This window comes from Ptychodera flava, chromosome 5 (assembly GCF_041260155.1).
Source record: "Ptychodera flava strain L36383 chromosome 5, AS_Pfla_20210202, whole genome shotgun sequence".
NCBI classification, from domain to species: Eukaryota; Metazoa; Hemichordata; class Enteropneusta; family Ptychoderidae; genus Ptychodera; species Ptychodera flava.
Genome location: NC_091932.1, coordinates 22,004,551 through 22,026,267, shown reverse-complemented (window position 1 = coordinate 22,026,267; position 21,717 = coordinate 22,004,551). Strand labels below are relative to the sequence as shown.

The 21,717-nt window shown below is 36.8% G+C and overlaps 2 protein-coding genes across 2 annotated transcripts; one reads left to right on the top strand and one right to left on the bottom strand.

Moving 5' to 3' along the window:
* The first annotated feature begins 2,852 nt into the window (after nucleotides 1-2,852).
* On the top strand, nucleotides 2,853-12,000 carry LOC139133580 (NACHT, LRR and PYD domains-containing protein 12-like). Its single transcript, XM_070700313.1, has 2 exons — nucleotides 2,853-3,900; nucleotides 11,993-12,000. The coding sequence occupies exons 1-2, from the start codon at nucleotides 2,853-2,855 to the stop codon at nucleotides 11,998-12,000; spliced, it is 1,056 nt and encodes a 351-aa protein (XP_070556414.1).
* A 1,865-nt stretch (nucleotides 12,001-13,865) lies between these two features.
* Nucleotides 13,866-18,974, bottom strand: LOC139133579 (protein CREG1-like). Its single transcript, XM_070700312.1, has 4 exons — nucleotides 18,677-18,974; nucleotides 17,367-17,456; nucleotides 14,776-15,052; nucleotides 13,866-14,068 (listed from the first exon to the last, which is right to left on the bottom strand). Exons 1-4 carry the CDS (start codon nucleotides 18,761-18,763, stop codon nucleotides 13,866-13,868), a joined length of 657 nt encoding a protein of 218 aa, XP_070556413.1. The 5' UTR covers nucleotides 18,764-18,974.
* Between the last annotated feature and the right edge of the window lie 2,743 nt (nucleotides 18,975-21,717).

Genomic DNA, 21,717 nt, shown 5'->3' with positions numbered 1-21,717 from the left:
CAGTTTTCGATTGTTTACACTACACTGAATATCAGCATCGATGCCGTCCTTCGCCAATATTTGCGTTCAAAAATGTTGTCTTGTTGACCAAAGATTGCTGCTTTGTTATTATTTATGTAATAATTATATAATATTCATGTTTGGTTACCATGTTGATTAAAATTTTCAAAGGAAAATAAGTCTTTTGTTTCATTAATTTTCCCCGGAGCACCAGCCTTTAAACGCGGAAGTAACCCTGCCTTTTGTTCAATCTTACTGTATGAGCTAATACTTGACCTTGTGACCTGTAAACAAGTAAACAGCTTTATCCAATCAAAAGTGGGCATACTGGACTTCTAGCCAATGAAAAGTCAATGACATCATCGTTGTGGCATCTCTTCACAAAACTGCGTAAAACAATGATATCATTCCGCAGAACTCTGCCTGCGTTGTATGGTCGCATTTCTTTCGTTTTTACAGGCGGTTTCCGATATATTTTTCGGTTTATTCTCAAAGTAAAATTAAAATATATGTAATAATAACAGAACCCCACGGCTAGAGAGTGCAAGTAGTCGTGCGAGGACTGGCGCAAGAATACACCTCCTCAACTCGTACAAATACCCCCAGTACGGACTGCTTACACTCTCGAGCCGTGGGGTTCTGTCATATTATTTACATGTTTTCAAGATATAAGCATATTCTGAAATTGGGAAACTCAAATGTAACCTTTTTCTCAATGAGTATTATTAGAATCAATATTCACTAGCTCTTCTGCTTAAATTATATTTTTTGTTGAACATTGATAGGTTTCAGAATCGTCCTTACCGACCTTTTTTGTTCACTGTCTCCATTTTAATGATCTACCTGAAGTTATACTTTGTCAGTTTTTTTCTTTAAATTTAGTAGAGTCATCCAAAATTCAGTAACATAGTCTATATGGACCTTCTTACGTTTTAAAATAATTCATAGGGTGAAATGCTCTCAACTCCATGCTTTTACAATCACGATATCTGCCTGTAAGACTGCGTTCACAAGCACTTCCGGAGGGAGGGGGTATTTACGGGTCATTTGAAAATATCAAGGATTTATTGGGGCGAATTTCGAGGGATTTGGAGACTTAAAGGGGGACTCGAAACGAAACCGTCTCTGTTTGATATGAAATATGTGTACATGTTGGGTTGTCTCTTAAATAAAAAAGTCACAAAAATTAAATTGTAACTTACAGTATGTAAAGACACATTCTCTCCAGTGTATTTATTGTTAAGAATACTTACATGTACGAAAACCAATAATTCAGATAAATTCACATTAATGAGTTGCCTGTATTATAGTATAATACACGTGAATTCACATGAATCCACATGAATACAGGCTTGCTGAATACAAAAAATGGATTCTTGACTGTATTCATCTGTATATGCACTCTTCAGCTAAAATACGGGCAATAATCCATGTTAATACAGTAAGTATTATAGGGTTTTTATTGTTAAGAATACTTACATGTACGCAAATATACTTACTTTCTCACACCAATAGGCATCATCCCAGATCACATGGTAAATCTCCGGCCCTTTTGTTTTATGTGTCAACAGAAACATTAATTAAAATTGATTTCAAGTCTGTACTAGAATTCATTTGTCATTAATTACAATGATTACGGTCTTTACACAAATACAGAGTATTTTGTCAATCAGAATACTTGATATTCTAGCATGCTGTGGGGAGAAGAACAAGAATTCTGGATTCAAACACACTTCCAGTCCGCAATTGCTTGCCAAATTACATATATATATGCACACAAATATTTTACAGTCGGAAATCCCTCTACTCCACCATTTGTAAGATCATTCGGTACTACGTTTAATCCACGACGTGGGATATATATACTCTTATTTCAGGCAGATGTTTCATATTATATGTTATTACATGCCTGAATACATGGGTTTATGTGCCCGAGAGCAGGCCGACGCCAGGAGGGCAAATTGTCTCCTGCTGCGAGGGCACGTAAACCCATGTATTCAGGCAATAATATTTTTGTTACATGCCTTTTACAGTTAACGTTATATGACATTTAGTTACATGCAGGGCATTTGCAAACAATTTTACCATTATCGAGCTGCATCAAACAGATTTTAACGAAAGTCAAAATAGCAGTGCGCGCACTGATATTTTACATCTAGTGTTAAGTGTCTACCTTGACATCGAAAACGTCGAAGGGCTTCACCGGACCGGGTAACTATGGAAACCGGTCAGTACATCGTTCACACGCCCGCTAACTCCCCGGATGTTCCTATTCAAAGCAATGCACATATTTGCACTAACGCCGAGGCATGTAATAACAAAATCTGCGAATCCGATGAGGATTTTTAAATGGCGTAGAGTCTGTTTCCCGTTCTGTTTTTCCACCAGTTTGTGTGGCAGAATGGAGTAGAAAGGAATAAAGCTTACTTTGAGTCTCAAATACTCGCGATGATAAACGTGAGTCATATCTTTTCTTTCCTCTATACTGACCGACATTTAGAAATTCTCACTTTAAGACCGCGTACTTATCGGTTTGCATATAGAAATAGCAATGTCAGGCATGCGAAGCCCCATCTCTGCGAATTTTCTACGACTTTTCATCGAATAGCATTATGTCAGGTAGCTTTGTGTGTACAAACAAATGTGACATAGTGAAAGGTATCTAGTACACGTGGGGAATGTTCCGCAAACTGTTCTGTTTCCCGTCATATTTAGATAAATTGCACCGGCCTTTGTGTATTGATAATGGCGAAACACGCATTTTAATTATTTTACTTGCAAAGATGCGTTAGTCCAAGAGCAGAGTAAATCATTAAGACACGATTCCTCTAATGATATGTTTTGTTACAGATATGCCTGCTAGCATTAAATGGCTGGTGAAACATCTCAAAGAATCGTACTGGAAACTCTTCGACAAGCTTCAACCACTACCATGGAATGACACATTTTTCCTCAAGCTAAGTGATGTATACACTAAACTAGAAGTTGCGGAAGTGGGTAATCGAGGCGAGAAAGTGAAAAGACAAGGTTTCTCAAAGCAGTCAGAGCATCGTACAGTGTCAGAAAGAGAAATATTTGGATCATCTGAAAGTGCGCCGACACCTAAAAGAATAATCATTGAAGGAGCACCAGCAGTTGGGAAATCAACTTTTTGTAGGAAATTAGCCTACGACTGGGCTGACGGAAATTTTGGTCGTTATAAATTGGCATTTTTTTTGGAAGTGAGACATGTGCAAAACAAGTCCATCGTTGAGACTATATTTGATCAGTTACTTCCAGATGATTCAAAAATTTCTAAGGAAAAGCTGGAAGAGTTTCTTTCAGCCAACGAAGATTCTATTTTATTGATATTCGATGGTTTAGATGAAATCGATAATACTCTGAAGGAAGATGCAAAATCAGTTCCAAATAGAATTATTCAGAAGAAATTGCTATCAAATTGTACAGTAGTTATCACCTCAAGACCCCATGAAGTAGATGGTCAATTAATATATTGTGATTCGCATTTTAAAATCAATGGTTTTACAGCAGAGGACCGTGAGAAATACATTTTAAAATATTTCAATGATAACGTTGAATCTGTTGAGAAACTGACCAAATGCTTAAACGACTGCTATATTTTCCTTGATGATGATGAGGAAATCATCCTCAGTAACCCCCTGAATGTGTTATATGTTTGTGTCTTTTGGGAAGATCATCAGAATGATGAGTGTTTTCCAACAAAAATGACAGATCTGTACGAGAAAATCCTCGAATTCATCTTAACTAGGTATTGCACTATAAATAAAATTGATATCGACCCTGAGAATGGTATCGATCTCGCAAAAGGAAAAGTACCTGGGGAAATAAAAACAGCTGTAGACACTTTGGCAGAAATTGCGTACAATACTATGAAGGAAGGTAAAACGCTTATAAACCAGTCAGATATAGAACCTCAATATATTTTATCCCTAGGGTTGCTTGTTCGAGACTGTGGTATCTCACGCTTGAGACCAAGAAAGGTTTGTTACTTCAGTCATAAAACGTGGTTGGAATATTTTACTGCGCGATACATTGCTGCTCATGATGCCCTTCTTAAAGACAGTGAATATATGTTCATCGATATTGGCAGTTATTCTATTGTTATTTTTTTCCTCGTCGGCATGCTGAAAGCAACGGCTGGTTCAGTTTTTGAATATTTAGGAAGGATTTTGAATAAATCGCTTGAAATGTACGACATTAATGAGTGCGATGAGTATTTTTGCTTATGGTTTATATTTCTGAGTGAGAGTGATAACGTCTCGCGCTATCTACAATTTATGGAGCCTGTCATAAATAGATTGTCCCATGTCGTGTTTCTGGAGATTGGATATTTCGATGATGAGTATGTTTCATTTATGCTTCGAGATTTCGATGATGAGTATTTTTTATCCTTGCTTAACAAGCAGTTCATGTGCAATCAATACAATCTGTGTCTGCATTGTAATCTTGTTAAACGTTCGTTTCGTGCACGTAGGATATTCCTTGATATGGGCATAGCAATTCTTAAGTATCGACACAGCAAACAAGGAGTAAAGGAGTCTGACGTTTGTCTTTGGTTACAGGCCGGTGAGATGGATGAATATTGGGTAAGACGTCTTGCTTTCGAACTTAAAGACAACTCTATCTCATTGAAAAGCCTCATTTTAGTTGTTTACCAGTCGAAGGGGTGTTTGGATCAGCTAAAATTAATGGAAATTGCTATTCGAGAAACACGGGCCATAAAAAATTTTGTGCTGGTTGACGAACAAAATGGCGCCGCCGATATGTCCATTATCAGGAAAATAATCGAAAGTGCATTTATAAATGAGCATATTTGCGATGTGTCGCTGATTTCATCATCACCTACTCTGAAAAGGATTCCGATCGAACCGCTTGGAGTGAATGGTTCAAAGCAATTCCAAATTACTTTGGATAGCAGCAGAGAGAGCATAGAATTAGCTCAAGCGCTAACAAAATTTAAAATGGACATCAAATTGTTTTGTGTTTTTGGTGACGACCAATTTAAAAATGGTTTTGATGATGACTCAGTTGAAAGGAATGCCACAATGTACAATATTTTGTGTTCTTTAATGTGTGAACCAGATTCAAGCTTGAAGTCCCTGACTTTGTTTTCGTCTTTGCCGGACAGTACCATACTCAATGCTGCTAAGATAAGCACGTCATTGCATGACTTAGAGTTATCATTGCGCTTTGATAACATTCTTTCCATGTCCGAGCTTATTGAAACAAACACTCATATCAAGACACTTGCGTGTCGTGTAATATCTCAGGATACCTGGGAAGAATCTGCATTTTTCGCGAATAGGGCAATGTCTCAAACTTTCAAGAAGCTGGCAGCATTATTGTGCTCAAACCAAACACTGGAAAGTTTTGCATTCCGAATATTAAATTTAGATGACGAATTAGAAGCTGTACATCTGCATAACTCTGTACTTACTGACTTACTATTACCTGTCCATTTATTTATGAATTGGGGGCTAACTTGTTTGAACAACGTAACCTACCAATATGCCTCGAAGTGCACAAATCAAAATGAAGAAATCCTGAGCTATTTACTGTCAGAGTTTCAGCTAGACGTAACATCGTATCAGATCTATGTAATGCCCGCTTTTACAGATGATTCCCCCAAGATGCATATGATCTCTGTACAGAGACCCGTGGTATCGTTTTTAGATTATTTTAAAGTTGGCTGATTAGAGTATGGTAAAGTTAGTGTACGACAAAAATGAGATGAAAGATAGAAAAGCGTGGATAATTTGATCACGGCCACTACTTGTGTGACCAGACCCATGAGATCAAGACTTGCCAAGTAAATAAATAAATAAATAAATAAATAAATAAATAAATAAATAAATAAATAAATAAGTAGACATGTCCAGAATTTTGATGAAAAGTCGCAAATATTTGAAATTTATACTACAAGAAACATTTTCACAAAATATACATTTAGTATATACTTATGTTGTGTTTCATTGTGGATAGTCGTACTTTATATCATCATATAGATGATACATTACCTTATACATTACCCTCTCCTTTTTCCCAATTGTATACTCTAATTTTGATATATAGGGTGTTTAGACAACTCCCGGACTGACGTGGGATTACCAGTGACCACTCTACAATTCACCATAATACATAGCTTACATCTCGTTTGCTGGAATTTTGTCACTCAGTCCTCACCAAGTAAATGTGTACATTTCGCTAATATTATTGCAATGCACTCTACAAGACACCATTAATAAATGAACGTATGACTGTATTTCACAGTAAAATTGACATGAATGATAATATTAATAAATGTTCGTGTGATAGAGAGTTCCCTGGTGCATGTAAAGTTTCAGACGGTATTTATAATATGTCGCAGAGGAAATGCATTTATCCGTCAAATTTGTGCGCTTTCTCTTTTAGGAACACATTTCAGTTTCTTCAACAGTTTCACTTCCACTTCAACTCACAGTCCTCTGCTTATACATACTGAGCTACTAAGTAAACGTTTCATGTGATGTCTTTACTATTTTTGCTCCAAGGTTATTATTTTGCTAAGTTGAAGTGAAGACAAAGGGGATAGTTAGGGATAAGACACCTTTTAAAGTTGAAGCATGTTTCATCATAATCCAGACCGACATGTCACACACAACCTTGCACATGTATCTGTATTTGTCAAAGTTTTTAAAACACTCACGGTTGAATGCTGGCACTTTTTGATGTAATCGTACTCTTGGTTTTCAACTTTTTCTATGTTAGCACAGCCATTTTAAGAGTATTGATACAGATTTTATTCCCACACGTTTCTTCTTTCTAGTGTCGATTCACAATTCCTGTGGATTTTGCAAAAGCAATATGTGCTTTTCTTTTAAGAGTTCAATATAACCTTTTGTAATGAGCTTGATTGAAATTATTTGTACCTGTCCTGTTAATTCGTGACGATTAAGATGCGAGATCGCCTTATTCGGGCGACAACTTTTGTAAATACAGAACTATTTTACAAGTAACTGCTTTTGAATATTTTACAAATTTACAAAATTAAGAAACCAATATAAAGTTTCTTGTTTCCAGTTTTGATTTCAGAGAATTTAAATCCTTGTGTAGTTTGCAATCGCAATGTGCCTCCTTTTCAATGAGTTTTACTGAAATCATTAGTACTTGTCATGTTAATTTGTCACGGTTAAGGTGTGAGTTCGCCCCATTCGGGCGACATTTTTGTAAATACAGAATCATGTTAAAAGTCATTGCGTTTGAATTTCGAAATAATACCTACAAATAAGAAACCAATATCCATTACTATGGATTTATATCGTTTGACTTTCGGAAACATCAAAGCTTTACGTTCGATGTTGGAAAATAAATCGAAAATTCAAATATTTGATCTTTGAAAGAATGATGTGAACTGGATAATGTGTATGTCGAAAATGTAAGGAATGATTTTATACGAGTGGTGTTTTCAAAAATCAAACTGAAATTAAGAAATATACTAGTATAGCATAGTTGCGGCCCATGACACGAAAATAATGGCTGTGGAAGACGAAATCGTTCATGTCAAAGAAACAGTTGAAAAGTTGAAAGACAATGCCAACAGGCAGGAACAATACGCGAGAAAATATTGCATTGAATTCCATGGCGTCATTACTGATAAACCGCTCGAGACCAACGAAGAAGTATCAGATACAGTTATCAAGATATGTAGTTTTATGGAAGTTAACCTTTCGAGAGCCGATATCGATGTTTGCCATTTACTAAAGCGGAAAACTGATGGTGCACTCGTGATATTTGCGAAGTTCCAGTCCTGCGACGTTTCACAGCGTGTCTACAAGAATAGAACCAAACTCCGTCAAAAAACTCTCAGAGACATGAAGTTGTCGAAAGAGACCGGCGTTGTATACATTAGTGAGAGTTTGAAAAAGTCAAACGCAAGTATATTTCATTCAGCGAGACAACTAGTTAAAGAACGAAAGTAGTGGCAGGCTTGGACACGTGATGGTATTGTGTACGTGAAAAAAAAACAAAGACAGTCGCCCTGTACGCTTCGACTCCTTGGATATGTAGGAACTGTTGTTGACAAGCTTCAAATTGAACAGGTTTTATACAAAGATAAATCAAAATGATCAGCCGGTTAGTCCTAAAGATCACGTTACAGTATGTCTTACGATGCAGTGTCTCTGGCGGCCCTGATGAGGGCTCTCCCTCTGTGTTTTTTGTTTACTTCTCGTGTCTTTACATCTTCTGCTTGTACCTTGTTGTGTTTGATGTTGCAGTGTAAGTTTTCATTGTTATTGCAATTTATTTTCTTGTTTTTACTACAATTTGTACATGATCCGTGATCATCTTACCATATACTCCCTAAACGTTAGAGGACTCTGTAATCGACAAAAAAGGCGGGAGATATTTCGTTGGTGGAAACGGCTCTTTAATGATGGTATATTTTTTCTACAAGAAACACACTCAACAAAAAATATTGAAGCGGTATGGCAAATGAGTGGAGAGGTGACATATTTGGTCACATGGTTATTCAAATGCAAGAGGAGTTGATATCCTGTTCCCTCCTAATCTAGGTTATACCTTGCATGATAAAAAAAACTGATGATAACGGTCGCTATCTCCTCCTTGAAATCACAATAGATGACCTGCACTACACTATTATAAATGTCTATGCCCTTACTCAAGACAAACCGTCTGAACAGAAAGCTTTCATTAGCGAGATACGAAATTTGCTCAGTAATTGTGGAGACACATCTGTCGTTATTGGAGGGGATTTTAACACCAGTATGTTTCCTACGATTGACAAATCAGGTGGTACTTCAGATAAGCAATCAAGTTATGCTAAAGAGATTGTTGAAATGATTGAGTCGTATGATATGTGTGACATTTGGCGTGTATTGAACCCAGATTTAAAACGTTTCACCTGGCGACAAGATAACCCAGTCATACAAAGTAGACTGGATTTCTGGCTCATAGCAACGCATCTTATGTACCTAGTAAGTGATTGTCTTATAAAATCTGCAATTAAAACAGAGCACAGTTTAATTGTTTTGAAATTAAAACATAGTCACCCTCAAACAAGAAGAAAGGTTATTGGAAATTCAACGCAGCTCTATTAAACGAGGAAGATCATATCACGGCACTTCGTCACACAATAAACAATAGCAAGACGCTCTACAGTAACTTAGATGATAAGAATTTACTTTGGGACTTGATAAAATGCGATATTCGTCAGTGTTCAATCTCTTATGCAATTACTCGATCAAAACGTCTGAAAAAAGAAGAAAGCCAGTTAAACCAGAAATAACTGATTTAGAGCATCTCCTTTCTGAAAACTTTGATGAGAACACAAGTCGATTGTATGACACAACACGTAAAGAGTTAGAAATATATGATAAATAGTAATTATACAAAAGGCGCCATGATTCGAATTAGTTCACGTGCTCGCTGGGTAGAAGAGGGCGAACGCTGCACTAAATACTTTCTTTCACTCGAAAAGCGAAACGCTTCTTTACAAAATATTAGAACATTAATTAAGGACAATGGGGATATCCCAACTAATCCAAATGACATTCTGGAGGAAGAGTTTAACTATTATCATAACCTTTACTCTGAGCAAGAAATTCATACAAGTGACTACGAAAACACTACTGAAACCGTAAGTAACTTTCTCAATCAACAAAATATTCCGAGATTAAATGAGGTTAACAAATCTCTTTGCGAAAAAGAAATATCTCTAGAAGAATGTTCAGAGGCCCTGAGAAATTTACCGACTGGGAAATCACCAGGCACCGACGGTCTCACCACAGAATTTTACAATTATTTTTGGGACGATATTAAAAATCTAGTGTATGATAGTTTTCGCTACTCATTTAATAACAAACAACTCTCAATAGAACAAAGAAGAGGTATAATCACCTTGATCCCCAAAAAGGATAAAGACATTCGCGTATTAAAAAATTGGCGCCCCATTACGCTATTAAATACTGATTACAAAATTCTTGCCAAACTCCTTGCAAACCGGCTACAACGTGTCGTCTCTGAAATCATAATGTGGTTATATTAAAGGTAGATACATTGGACAGAATATACGTTTAATTTGTGACGTGCTTCATTCATGCAAGACTAAAAATATCAACGGTATTCTCCTATTTGTCGACTTCGAGAAAGCGTTTGACTCTATTAGATGGCCCTTTTTATACCGCTCTTTAGAAGCTTTCAATTTTGGCAAAACCTTTTGTTCTTGGATCAAACTTTTATATAATAACATTAGTAGTTGTGTCACAAATAACGGTCACACTACAGCTTTCTTTTCTATACGTAGAGGCATTAGACAAGGGTGCCCTGTTAGTGCACTCTTATTTGTTATAGCTGTTGAAACCTTAGCAATTAAAATCCGTAGTACTAAAAACATAAAAGGTTTACTTATCAATAGTTCAGAAGTCAAAATATCGCAACTTGCAGATGACACGACTTTGTTTTTGAAAGATTGTATAAGCATTCAACATGCGCTTAATATATTGACTGCCTTCTATTGGGGAGCTGGCCTCAAATTGAACCCAGTAAAACAGAGGCACTGTGGCTTGGTAAGCCACCTAAATACCTACTTAAGAAACCGTTTAGGTTGAAATGGGCAAATGGTCCAGTCCATGCTTTGGGCGTGTGGTGTCACCAGAACGATCACCTTATGGAAAAATTAAACTTTGAACCCAGAGTGGCAAATTTAAAAAACGATTTTGAACATTTGGTCTCAGAGAAACTTGTCTCTTCTTGGCAAAGTAACTATCATCAAAACACTTGCCATACCACAACTAACCTACATTGCCTCAGTTCTACCTGTTCCTAACCATATAATCAGAGAGGTAACCTCTATTATTTTTAATTTTCTCTGGTCAGGGAAAACAGACAAAATTAAAAGAGAAATAGTTACAAGCCCGAAAGAGTCGGGTGGTTTAAATATGATTGATTTTGAATGTCATGTAAAAGCTTTGAAAGTTGCTTGGATAAAACGTTTCTTGGAGTATCCGAGCGGAAGGTGGAAATGTTACTTGCAAAGCTTTTTTCCGTATATTTCTTTTGAAGACTTTGTACATTCAAACCTTGATAAGACTTTCATTGAGAAAGATTTGCCTTTATTTTATAAACAGATGTTATTATATCATAGTCAGATCCACTCATCAACGCCAAATACCAAAAAAGACATCCTTAATGAACCATTGTGGTTCAATAAATATATCGTCACTGCAGACAAAAGCCTTGTTTTTCAGAGCTTGGTATGATGCAGGTATTAAGAAAGTTTCAGATGTTGTTGACAATACTGGTAGCTTTATTGATATGCAAACTTTTCAACAGAAACATAAATTGAACCCAACAAATTTCATTCATTACTTTTCGTTAAAATCTGCTATTCCAAAAACCTGGAAAACCATTTTATCTCTGGATAGAGACACAAATGAAAGCAATGTCAGAGACGCTTCAACAATGAAAACTGGTCAGCTATACAGTCGTTTTATGTCTAAGCGTCCAGTGTTTAAGAATTCTAGTAAACAGAGATGGAATGAATTTTTTTCGGATATTCAAGAAGAAGACTGGGCAAAAATTTATACACTTGTTTTCCGTTCAGTCAAAGAAACTAAAATACAAGCTTTACAATACAAAATATTACATAGAGTTTTCCCTTGCAATGCACTACTTTTTAAGTGGAAGCTTACTAATTCAGAAAACTGTAATTACTGCCAGGAAAAGGACACCGTAGTTCACTACTTCGGTGAATGTAATTCTACAAAGAATTTTTGGACTTCGTTTACAAATGGATTCTCAAGTAATGAATATTAGTATTAGTATTTCCACCAAACATGTATTGCTGGGTATAACCTCCGCAAACAAAATGAGTCACATTTAAACTATTGTATTTTTCATGGAAAATGGTTTATTTAAATTTATACACAGAAGAGAAAAAATGAAGATCTTTTCCTGTTTCTTTTCCTTGCAGAACTTTAGAGAAAATTGTGTATCGAGAAATTCATATATAAGACAAAAGGACAGAAAGAAAATTTAATGATCTTTGGGGAGAATTCTTTAATGCACTGTGATAAGATTGACTTTTTCCTTTTTTTTCTGAATTATTACACTTGTACACCCTGCTCCATCTCTTTTATGTTTAAAATGAATAAAAAAATTAAAAAAAAATATACTAGATGCAGGCATGTCACGTCCCTGTTCAAGTTTTAGTGTTAATCATACGTATAGCACTTGTATCAGGCATAAGCTTATACCATGGGGAAACTCAAAGCCCTTGGAATAGTAAATGTGATAGCAATATTTCAGTGCTTGATACACTGTATCTTTTTCAAGAACCATGTTTAAAAATATATTAGTGATGGACAATGATTTTATACTAGCGAAGTATTGAACAGTTTAGCCTGATAATAAATAAATTAATTAGATTAATAAATCAGATGATACCAAAAAATTTAAATTAGTTTAGAGTGATCGTTTCATTAACACCAGCAATTCATTACACATATTTCGTAAATGTACTTTATAAGGATTTGTGTGTATGTGTAACGTATACTCAGGTAAAAGGGTACAAATGGTAAGTGCCCTCTTTTATTTCAAGTAAAACTTATGACGAAAGATATCACCAGCAATACTCTGAACATCTTCATCAAAAGAGATTATTATAAAATGCTGATATTTTGTCATGACAAGTCAAGCATAGCCTGCAAATCTATAAATAGCTGTGGATACCAAATCTTTCGATCCCTACATGTGCTACTTCTAATTTACTACTCCTACCTCAAAACATATACCACCGGTGCCGCCTAGTAACTTGCTTTCTGAATACTTCAAAGTGCCTAAATATATCCCAAGAAAAATGTGCCTTCCTCTGTAAATTACGTAAAAGTTGTGATCGGAATTAGAACGAATCGAGTGATTGCTTAAAAGGTATGATCCGTATTTGTCAAAGGAATGCCACTGTCTATAGATTTCGAAAGACATCCACCTACTAAAAAGACTATTAGTTTTATACCGTGTCAATGTCGTGAAGACTACACGGCACCTATTCGCTGTCAAGTCAGTGGAGATAATACCTGATTGATTAAAACCGATTTCAACAAATCACTCATCTATAAAAATGACAGCATTCTCTCGAATCACTGATTAAAAATATAAAAGACTTAAAATTACAGTACTTTGTTCAGACAAAGCCATCAAACAAGTGAGTGACTATTTCTAGACTTCATCTAGGGTATTAACTTTGATGCAAAGGAGTCAACATGGTGAGAGTATGAAAACCATTATGTCATCTGTCATTAGTAAAAGTCATTCAATTAAATTTCTCAGGTGACAAAATGGTCATTTCTTAATTACTGAATGCCTGTAATCAGAGCACTGTCCTCTCTCGCTAGTGTTAAGAAATAATTTTGTGGTGATGAATTTAAATGAAGATCATATGAATGTCACATCACTGATTATTATGTTGCCTGACTCGACACTAGAGGGCAGTATTCTGATTCACTGAAAAACAATGCTGCAAAAACCCCTACACAATTCTGCAAAGCTTTCACAAATTCATTGCGACCTTGACTGATGACAATTTTTCATTCACAAATATCTAAAGATAAAAAAATATCCTTGATGATGGTTTTATACAACCAGCAAAGTTTCCGAATCGAAGAAAAACTATTTCTTCAAAACGTGAGTTCGCAGGCGTCATTACTCATTCATTTATCTCTTTGCCTTAAATGCAGAAATTGTCATCCAAACTATTGAATTCCATTACTATTTCTTTTACATGCGATTCTTCCCAATGTGCGAATCGGAGTTTCGTTATTACTCAACGCTTGTCAGGCGTGCTATCCTCAGGGCTTCGCATTGAAGTAATCGTCGACGCTGACGAACACACCACCACCAAAGTAATCAGTGAGCCACAGCTTCTTGATCATCATTTTCATGCAGTGAAAGCCATGACTAGCGGGCCAGTCTCTCATGAAAGGATGGCGGGTGAATATCGCCTTCTCTGCAAATTCCAGTTCTGTGGCATCGGTAATGTTGGTAATAGACCCTGCATGATGAAAAAATCCAAACAGCCGTCAGTGACTACAACATTAATCATAGTGCTTAACTGTCAATTTACCGCTGTCAGTATAAACAAAATTGTTGGCTTGTGGCTGGTAAAACAATGGACAGCAGTTTATTTTTGGCTAGGAATGAAAAATCAATCTCCACTGCTATACATTATTTCTTGCGAATAAAGACTAAAAGGGCCACTACTACTGTCATGGAACACTATGCAATAATCCTAATACGCATAGTATAATTGATGGCTAATAGGTGTAAACGTGTGGAACGCAAACTGCATGTGACCAAACCGTGAGCGAGTTACAGAATGGTAGGATTCTAAATTGAAAATCAATTTGGGAAGGTTTCAGATTGGATATACAAAGATTTGATGCTGCTCTCCGTACAGACGTTATAAAGTTGGCATCTGACGTTGTATCACAACTGTCTTCGTTAGCATGGTGAATTTCATAGTTATAACTGGCAAACTTGGTATAAAGTGTGCACGACCACCATTCAGTACTCATTTCTGGCAGTCTGAGTGTTGTTTTCTGGAGTAATGATGAACAATGAAAAGTCACTAAACCAACAATAATAGTGAGAATTAAAAGCAGAAAGCGAAATTCTTTTTATTACTGTGTCAGTTTGTGTCTGCAAGAAAAGCATCTCGCAGCAATAATGGGCATGAAAATCTCGGGTTGAAAAACATACCTATCAAGAGCAGCGTCGCACAAAGTGGGCTCTCCGGGTCCGAAACTTTACTAATTTGGCATTCACCGATATCTTGGAACTCGGCCTCGACGAAGGTCATTGTGACATTGTTGTCCACACTGAAGTCTTTCGCAGTTACATCGAATTTGGTCACGTAAACGTACGGAATGCCTGTACTGTTGTCGGACGCCCCATCACTTATGGACCATTTGTTACCAAAAGGATATCCTTCTATGCCGGGCTTGGTCGATATTGTGTTTATGATTGCCCAGTCGGACTGTAAAAATAAAATACCACAGTTTTATGATAAGTTCCCTCTTATGTGTATATGAGAAGCTGTTTCTCCTTAAGGTAGTGTGCACCTCGAAAGTGAAAAAAGACTTACACTTTTGCTATGTTTTTCCTCAGTGAAACTTTTGACCATACCAATCAAGAATAAAAATCAGCGGCCACCGTGCAAAATTTGGCACTAGTGAGGCAAATTACATAAGATTTATCAATATGGCCGCCATCTCTAAGTTAACTCTATGGAGAAAAACAAAATTTTCGATTTTCGACAAACTTAGACGGTGAAAACTTGTATTATACCGTGAGCTTTAGAATGAACCCCCACAAGTGGTAGATCAGAAAAGAATTGTGAAAGTTTTGGAGTCCGAATATCTGTCCCCGAGGCGCGTTCTACCTTTGCCAATTTTAACGGTTGATGTAACGCTTTGAATTATATGTACTGCAGATTATCTTTCAAACAATGAAAACTATCTTCAACAAGGAAGGACACCAATACCATAGACCCTCGAGGGTGTATGCCAATAAAAAGGAGCCACGTAGACTGAGAGGGTGTCACATGACGGGGCTTGCCATACGTTTATGATTAGACCGTCAATGCTAATAAAGTTCTGGCAACATGAGTTAAAGTCATTTAAATACTCTCCCTATCAGAATAAAGCCGTTTAATTATTGCAATAATTTTTTTAAACTTTACCTTACAGGATGGTAATCAAGATTTATTTAACACATTACAATATATTTAACTGCGGCCTTGCATTGCAAAAAAAAAAAACTGTTTTGCAATTTGGACGTTATATTAGTCCTGTTTCATAAGTCAGGTCCATGACATATGTACCAACATCAGTGATTGGTTCATCTGGTAATTTAAGGTCCATTTGCGTTACGCTGATTGGTGGGACCTCACGCGTTAGGTCTCATTACTATTTATTATTCACTTTACAGCTCCCTGATTGGTTAATGTGTAGTTCCGGTCTTCCAGTGTTCACTGCCTCATTATGCAATGTCCCACGCGCTTCCTGGCTACCGCTGAAGTAGTACGTTATTCGTGATGTTCAGGCCGAAAGTTACAACGAAAAATGCCCGACAAACCTTCATGCGTTAAATTTCCATGTATTTACTTATCCCTGTCCCTTTATGCATTAAGTAGACTCGGTTCAAGTCTGTGATTTGTTAATGTTTGAGTTTAGTGAACAGCAACGATATGTATTTTGCTTTCATGTGAAACGCGCGCGTGAGTGGAGTGGATGCGATGAGTCGGGTGAACGCTATACAGGGGAGTTTCACCCGGAGGTGAATCCGGCAGAAACTAACTCACTATACTGCACAGACTCAAAGGTAACCCATTCAATCGCTGGGAACAACATGGCCTTGGCTACCAAATTCCGAATAGTTTTGTGCGAAATGGGAGAGACACAAGAGAAACTATTATAAATGATTTTATTTTTTTCAAATTCATCGACTTGAACCAAATCTAGCATTACACGCTTGTTGGCTCTTTGTTTTCCAATTGTTGGTTACGTACAAAGTTCACGCTTTTCGTTTTCATTTTGATTTGACGGGGCATTGGCCGCATCCACAACAATGAGGCCTGTGAATGACAAGAGGAAACAATAGAGCTTCAAGGCATTACGTAACAAAAATTACGTAACGGTTTCAGGCGTCAGTAGCTCATTTCAACCAACTCGTGCAGGGAAAAGGACAAAATTTCTCCTGACAATACTTAATTCACGTATAATTCACAGTATCACATAAAATGCCATGAATACTGAAGGAACTCTCGAACAAGGTCAAATCTAACTAGATATTTTGAGAAATACTCGGCATGAGTCGAGCTGCGACCAAGTGCAGGCATCATCCAAAAGTACATGGGACATTGCATAATTAGGCAGTGAACACTGGAGGACCGGAACTATACATTAACCAATCAGTAAGGTGTAAATTGAATAATACATAATAATGAGACCTAACACATGAGGTCCCTCCAATGACTGCTCCGAAAGTGGACCTTAGAGAAGCGGATTAACCAATCACAGCATGCAGCATATGTGTGTAGGACGTGTAATGTAGGTCATTTTGAAACAGGACTATTGTGACAAAACGGCCATCTGTAAGTCATCGTACATATATCTTGAAATATCATTTTTAACCAAGTTTGAATGAAATCAGTTCAGGCATGTTCTGAATATAATGCTTGCGGAAGGGCAGAGCTAAATCCATTTGTTTCCTCGGAATTTAATTCACCGGGTCCAATTGACGATTCCTTTTGACATTTGATGTTTTTATTGTAATCCCTGTACACTTACCCTATGGACCATGTACCTTGCTCTGGCTGCGTGATCTGTGTATGGAGGTCTGTTCTGGGTGTAAGAAGCTTTGGCGACATGATAGTTTTCCTGCGTGAAAAAAAGAGAAAGAGAATAAATATTGAATGGCATTTTTATCTATGAACTAGCAATAAGGTTCTAACCTTATGTATGGGAACTTTCACGTGCAGTGATTTATTTTTTGAAAAGTGTCCGGTCACGTGAGCATACACTTTACTTAGTGTGGTTCACAACTTTGAAAGAATGCAATGGCGCGGCGGATGATTTATAACAGGAAGGGCGCTCGAGATGAGCGACGATCCTCTGAGGAAAAGAGCAAGATTTTCCATGCAAACAGCGAAGTAATCTGAAGAGTTCAGTGATAACATAGATTAAAGTGCAACCAAGGACGTTATGTGGTATGTTAAGGACACCTTTTATTTCTTTTTGTGATGAAATCGGCACTACGTACTGCGGGCTTTCCTCTTACAGCTGTTGAAAATTGCCCACTAGGCCTAAACTTCCAGCAATGTATTATTGCTATGCTTATTCAAAGCCACAACATAGAACAGGATGAGCATTTTGTGTGTTATAAAACACCTATAATCAGGTCTCCATTCGGGCTATATAGTCTGTTTAATGTCCCTTTAACACATCACTATATCGTTCGACATACGGCCTTGAGGACTGCGATGAATTTATGATACTGTAGGTCATTCTGTATATTGATACGCCAGGAGCTAAAACTTCCCATGCAAATCGAGCAGAAACGGTCAACGGCTCATGGTAAAATTGCTGAAAATTCATGTTGTTACAGCCGATGTAGTTTGCAGGAGTAAAAGATGAGTTGCCAGTATAGTTAGTGATAAATCGCGTATAGGTTGATTTATCAAAAGACTAAAATATTTCATCATTTTGCGAGCTAAATCAGCGACACGCATTAAAGAATCGGTTTCTCCTCTTTCACTGTATTTATAGAGGCAGCAAACGCAACTTCCACACACGAGTTATAAAGGGTTAATTTGTCTACAAATCTTTAAGTCGAGAATAACCATTGCTACGACAAAATGTTCGAGTATAAAACATTTGCTTTTTTCCCAAATCGATCGTTTTACAATAAGTGCGCCTAACTTCTGGCATCCAGACATCAATGACGTCAAGTCGATGTCTTAAATTGAACGAATATTAATTTGATCTGGTTACGTGTACAAGATGCCGAACATATACTTAGCTAGTATACGCAGAGCAAGCCCTGCAAACAACACGGAGAGCTAGGTGCCCGAGCGAGTAGTTCGAATGTCGAAACAAACCTGTATATCAACTGCGAAGCAACTTCCAATGTAGATGACCATCAACATAACAGGCATGCTCGAACGTAGAAATCCTACTTTAACCATCGTGACGCTTAAACCTTGTATAAGCTTAGAGGGTACTGAAGCTGAGAACACGGGTAACAATATCTACAGTAAATGTGGCACAACCAAGTGGGCCCTCGCTGCGCAAGCCTCGTGGTTGGTCTTCGTGCTGCGAGCAAGAACTGAAACTTCGATGGACGGTACACTTTAAGTTGTACCTACCACTGCAGGCTTTAGATCAGTAACCTTCCAAAAGTCGATAAATACTGTGTCCCGTCCTTCAATATTAGCATACAATATCGACAGATGTTGACTTGGCCATGACGGACTTTTCGACGGACGCATTGCTTACATACATTACATAATAGAAGGTCATAGAAGGTATAGGCACAGAGTCTCGCTAGCAATATTCGTCTAGAAGTTATGAATATGATCAATAAATGTCTTGTATTAAACTATGTTTCATTATACAAGCCTTACCTGTGTCTAGTGTGCCTAGTACTTTATCCCAGCTATCTGTTTATAGTATTTCAAAGAAAACAGTCTATATCATTTAATTATAATTAACAGATATAGACTGTTTTCTTTGAAAGACTATACACAGATAGCTACGGTAAAGTAATAGGCACACACTAGACACAGGTAAGGCTTGTATAATAAAAAATATTTAAACAAGACATTTATTGATCATATTCATAACTTCTGGACGAATATTGCTCGCGAGACTCTGTGGTAAAGGTGCGTGCGTTAAATAAAACTTTGTTAAAACCGGTGAATTTTGAATTTATTGACGTCTTCCCCAAAACAGTGACTTTCCATCGTCGATTTGTACAATATCAAGTAAGTGACCCAATCTCTATCTTTGTTTTTTTATCCTACTATACTGAATTAGAAAATTTCTATTTTTAAAGTATGACAATAGTTTCAAGTTTTTCTACCATACGTGCTTAAGTAAACAATATTAAAAAACATAAAATGTTGACACTTTTCCAGTATTTTTTTTGTTTTTTCGGTATCAACTCCAATGCCTCAGTATTCAGCCTACGAACACAATCTGCATTATGTGTTATGTACACGTAAATAGCTGTCAGTTTCATTTCAGTCTAACCATAAATTGAAATGCTCGTCGCATTTTGATTGGTCGAGCTTAACCGCGTGACTGACAACAAATACACAGAAATGGTTTGTTTACATGCCCGTGAATATGAATAATAAGATGAACAACTCAAAGTATCGTAACTTTATAGCTGAAACGTATCTCTGCTGCATATTCATACTCAGACTTTGTAAACAATACTTACAGGCACTTTAAGGTTTTTATTTTTTTCTCAGTTGTAGAAGTCTCAAACCCTAATAAATTATACATTTTCTAAAAGCCCTGATATTAGGAAAGCCGACCGTGCACAGAACACAAATCATTATTTGCGTAATAGTCGTGTGACTAAAGTTTTGCTGAGCATTCCAAAAATCGGGGTTTTTTTTGTTTTTTTTGTATTTAAAGTGTTTTATTACATTTTCTTTAGTAACAGTAACTCCCTTTAGCGAACACGCTGCACAATTTCCGGTTGAAATTTGTGCATTGACAAGCCTTGGTAATACCCTTCAAATCTCTGTCTGGAATTTCCTTTATGTGCCTTTGTTTTTTGTTATGCACTATTAAAGATGATAGACAAGGTGCCTTTCAATAAATTGTAGTTGTCGCGCCATATAATATGAGTGGAGACTCAGAGAAAAAAATCGCAATATTTAATTTAGAGATTAGACGATATTATTGATTTTATCCGATGTTTTCCGATGAAACAGCATGTGGCGAACAGGCCAATTCCCCCCTTCTAATATTTTTAATAGGATGGGGAAGTGGTCGATCCCCGACATGTTGTTTTATCGAATAATATCGGATAAAATCGATAATATCGTCAAACTTTAAAGTTAGAGTAACATTAGAAGGGTGTTGAAGTAGACGATGCATGACATGTTATATCTGATAATATGGGATAAGAATTGATGATATAACTTCAAAGTTAGAGTCCAATGTAAGAATGGTTTGGAATTTTGGATTTTCGAAAAACTAAGCCGATAACAATATTTGTTTCTCCAGGAGCTTTAAAATGAGCCCCCACAAGTAACAGATCAGAAAACAATTGTTAAAAATTTTGAGTACAAATATCTGCCCCCCAGGGGCGTTCAACCTCAAATATTATCATGCTGTACGGGCATCAATATGAACACCAATATTACAATGCCATATTCCTCTTTAAGCTCTTTGCCAAGAACCATTTTCTTTATGAAATGTGGTATTCCATCATACGATTCTATGGCCTGGGTTTTGTTTTTAGAATATCTTCAGATACAAGGAAATACACTTGTATAAGAGGATTTCATTCCATGTGTAGCAGTCTAGTAGACCTTTCAAAGTCTAACAGATGTTGTTACCAAGTCATGATTGGGACGAGGAGGTGTTTCGATAGTTTTGTAAAACTGGCACAAAACTTCCCTTTCAGAATTTTCTGAGTATGCCCTGGAGAAGTCCTTGCGCCTTGAAGATGAAAGACTAAAACTTTTGCTCAAACTTTCCTTAAGGAATCTTTCAACCATTCTCTCTCAAAATCAAGAAAAAATTGGAGGTCATGGTGCAAAGTTTGGTATTAGAGAAACAATAACCCTAGCTTTTATACGGATATTTAAAATTCAAAATGGCTGCCATTCCTATGTTAACTCTATGGAGAAAAATAAATTTTATAAATTTTGAAAAACTAAGCCAGTGAAACGTTTTCTTACACCAAGAGCTTTAAAATGAACCCCCACAAATGGTACATCAGAAAAGAATTGTAAAAGTTTGAGAGTCCAAATATCTGTCCCCGAGGTGCAGGGGGGTTGAAAGGTAGGCTCATGTCTGATCAACACAACTGGGGAGCCAGGAAACTCTATATTGATAAATCCCTGCAATAGCATTCCTGATAAACGACCAACAGACAAAGCCTTCCTTACACAAGTAA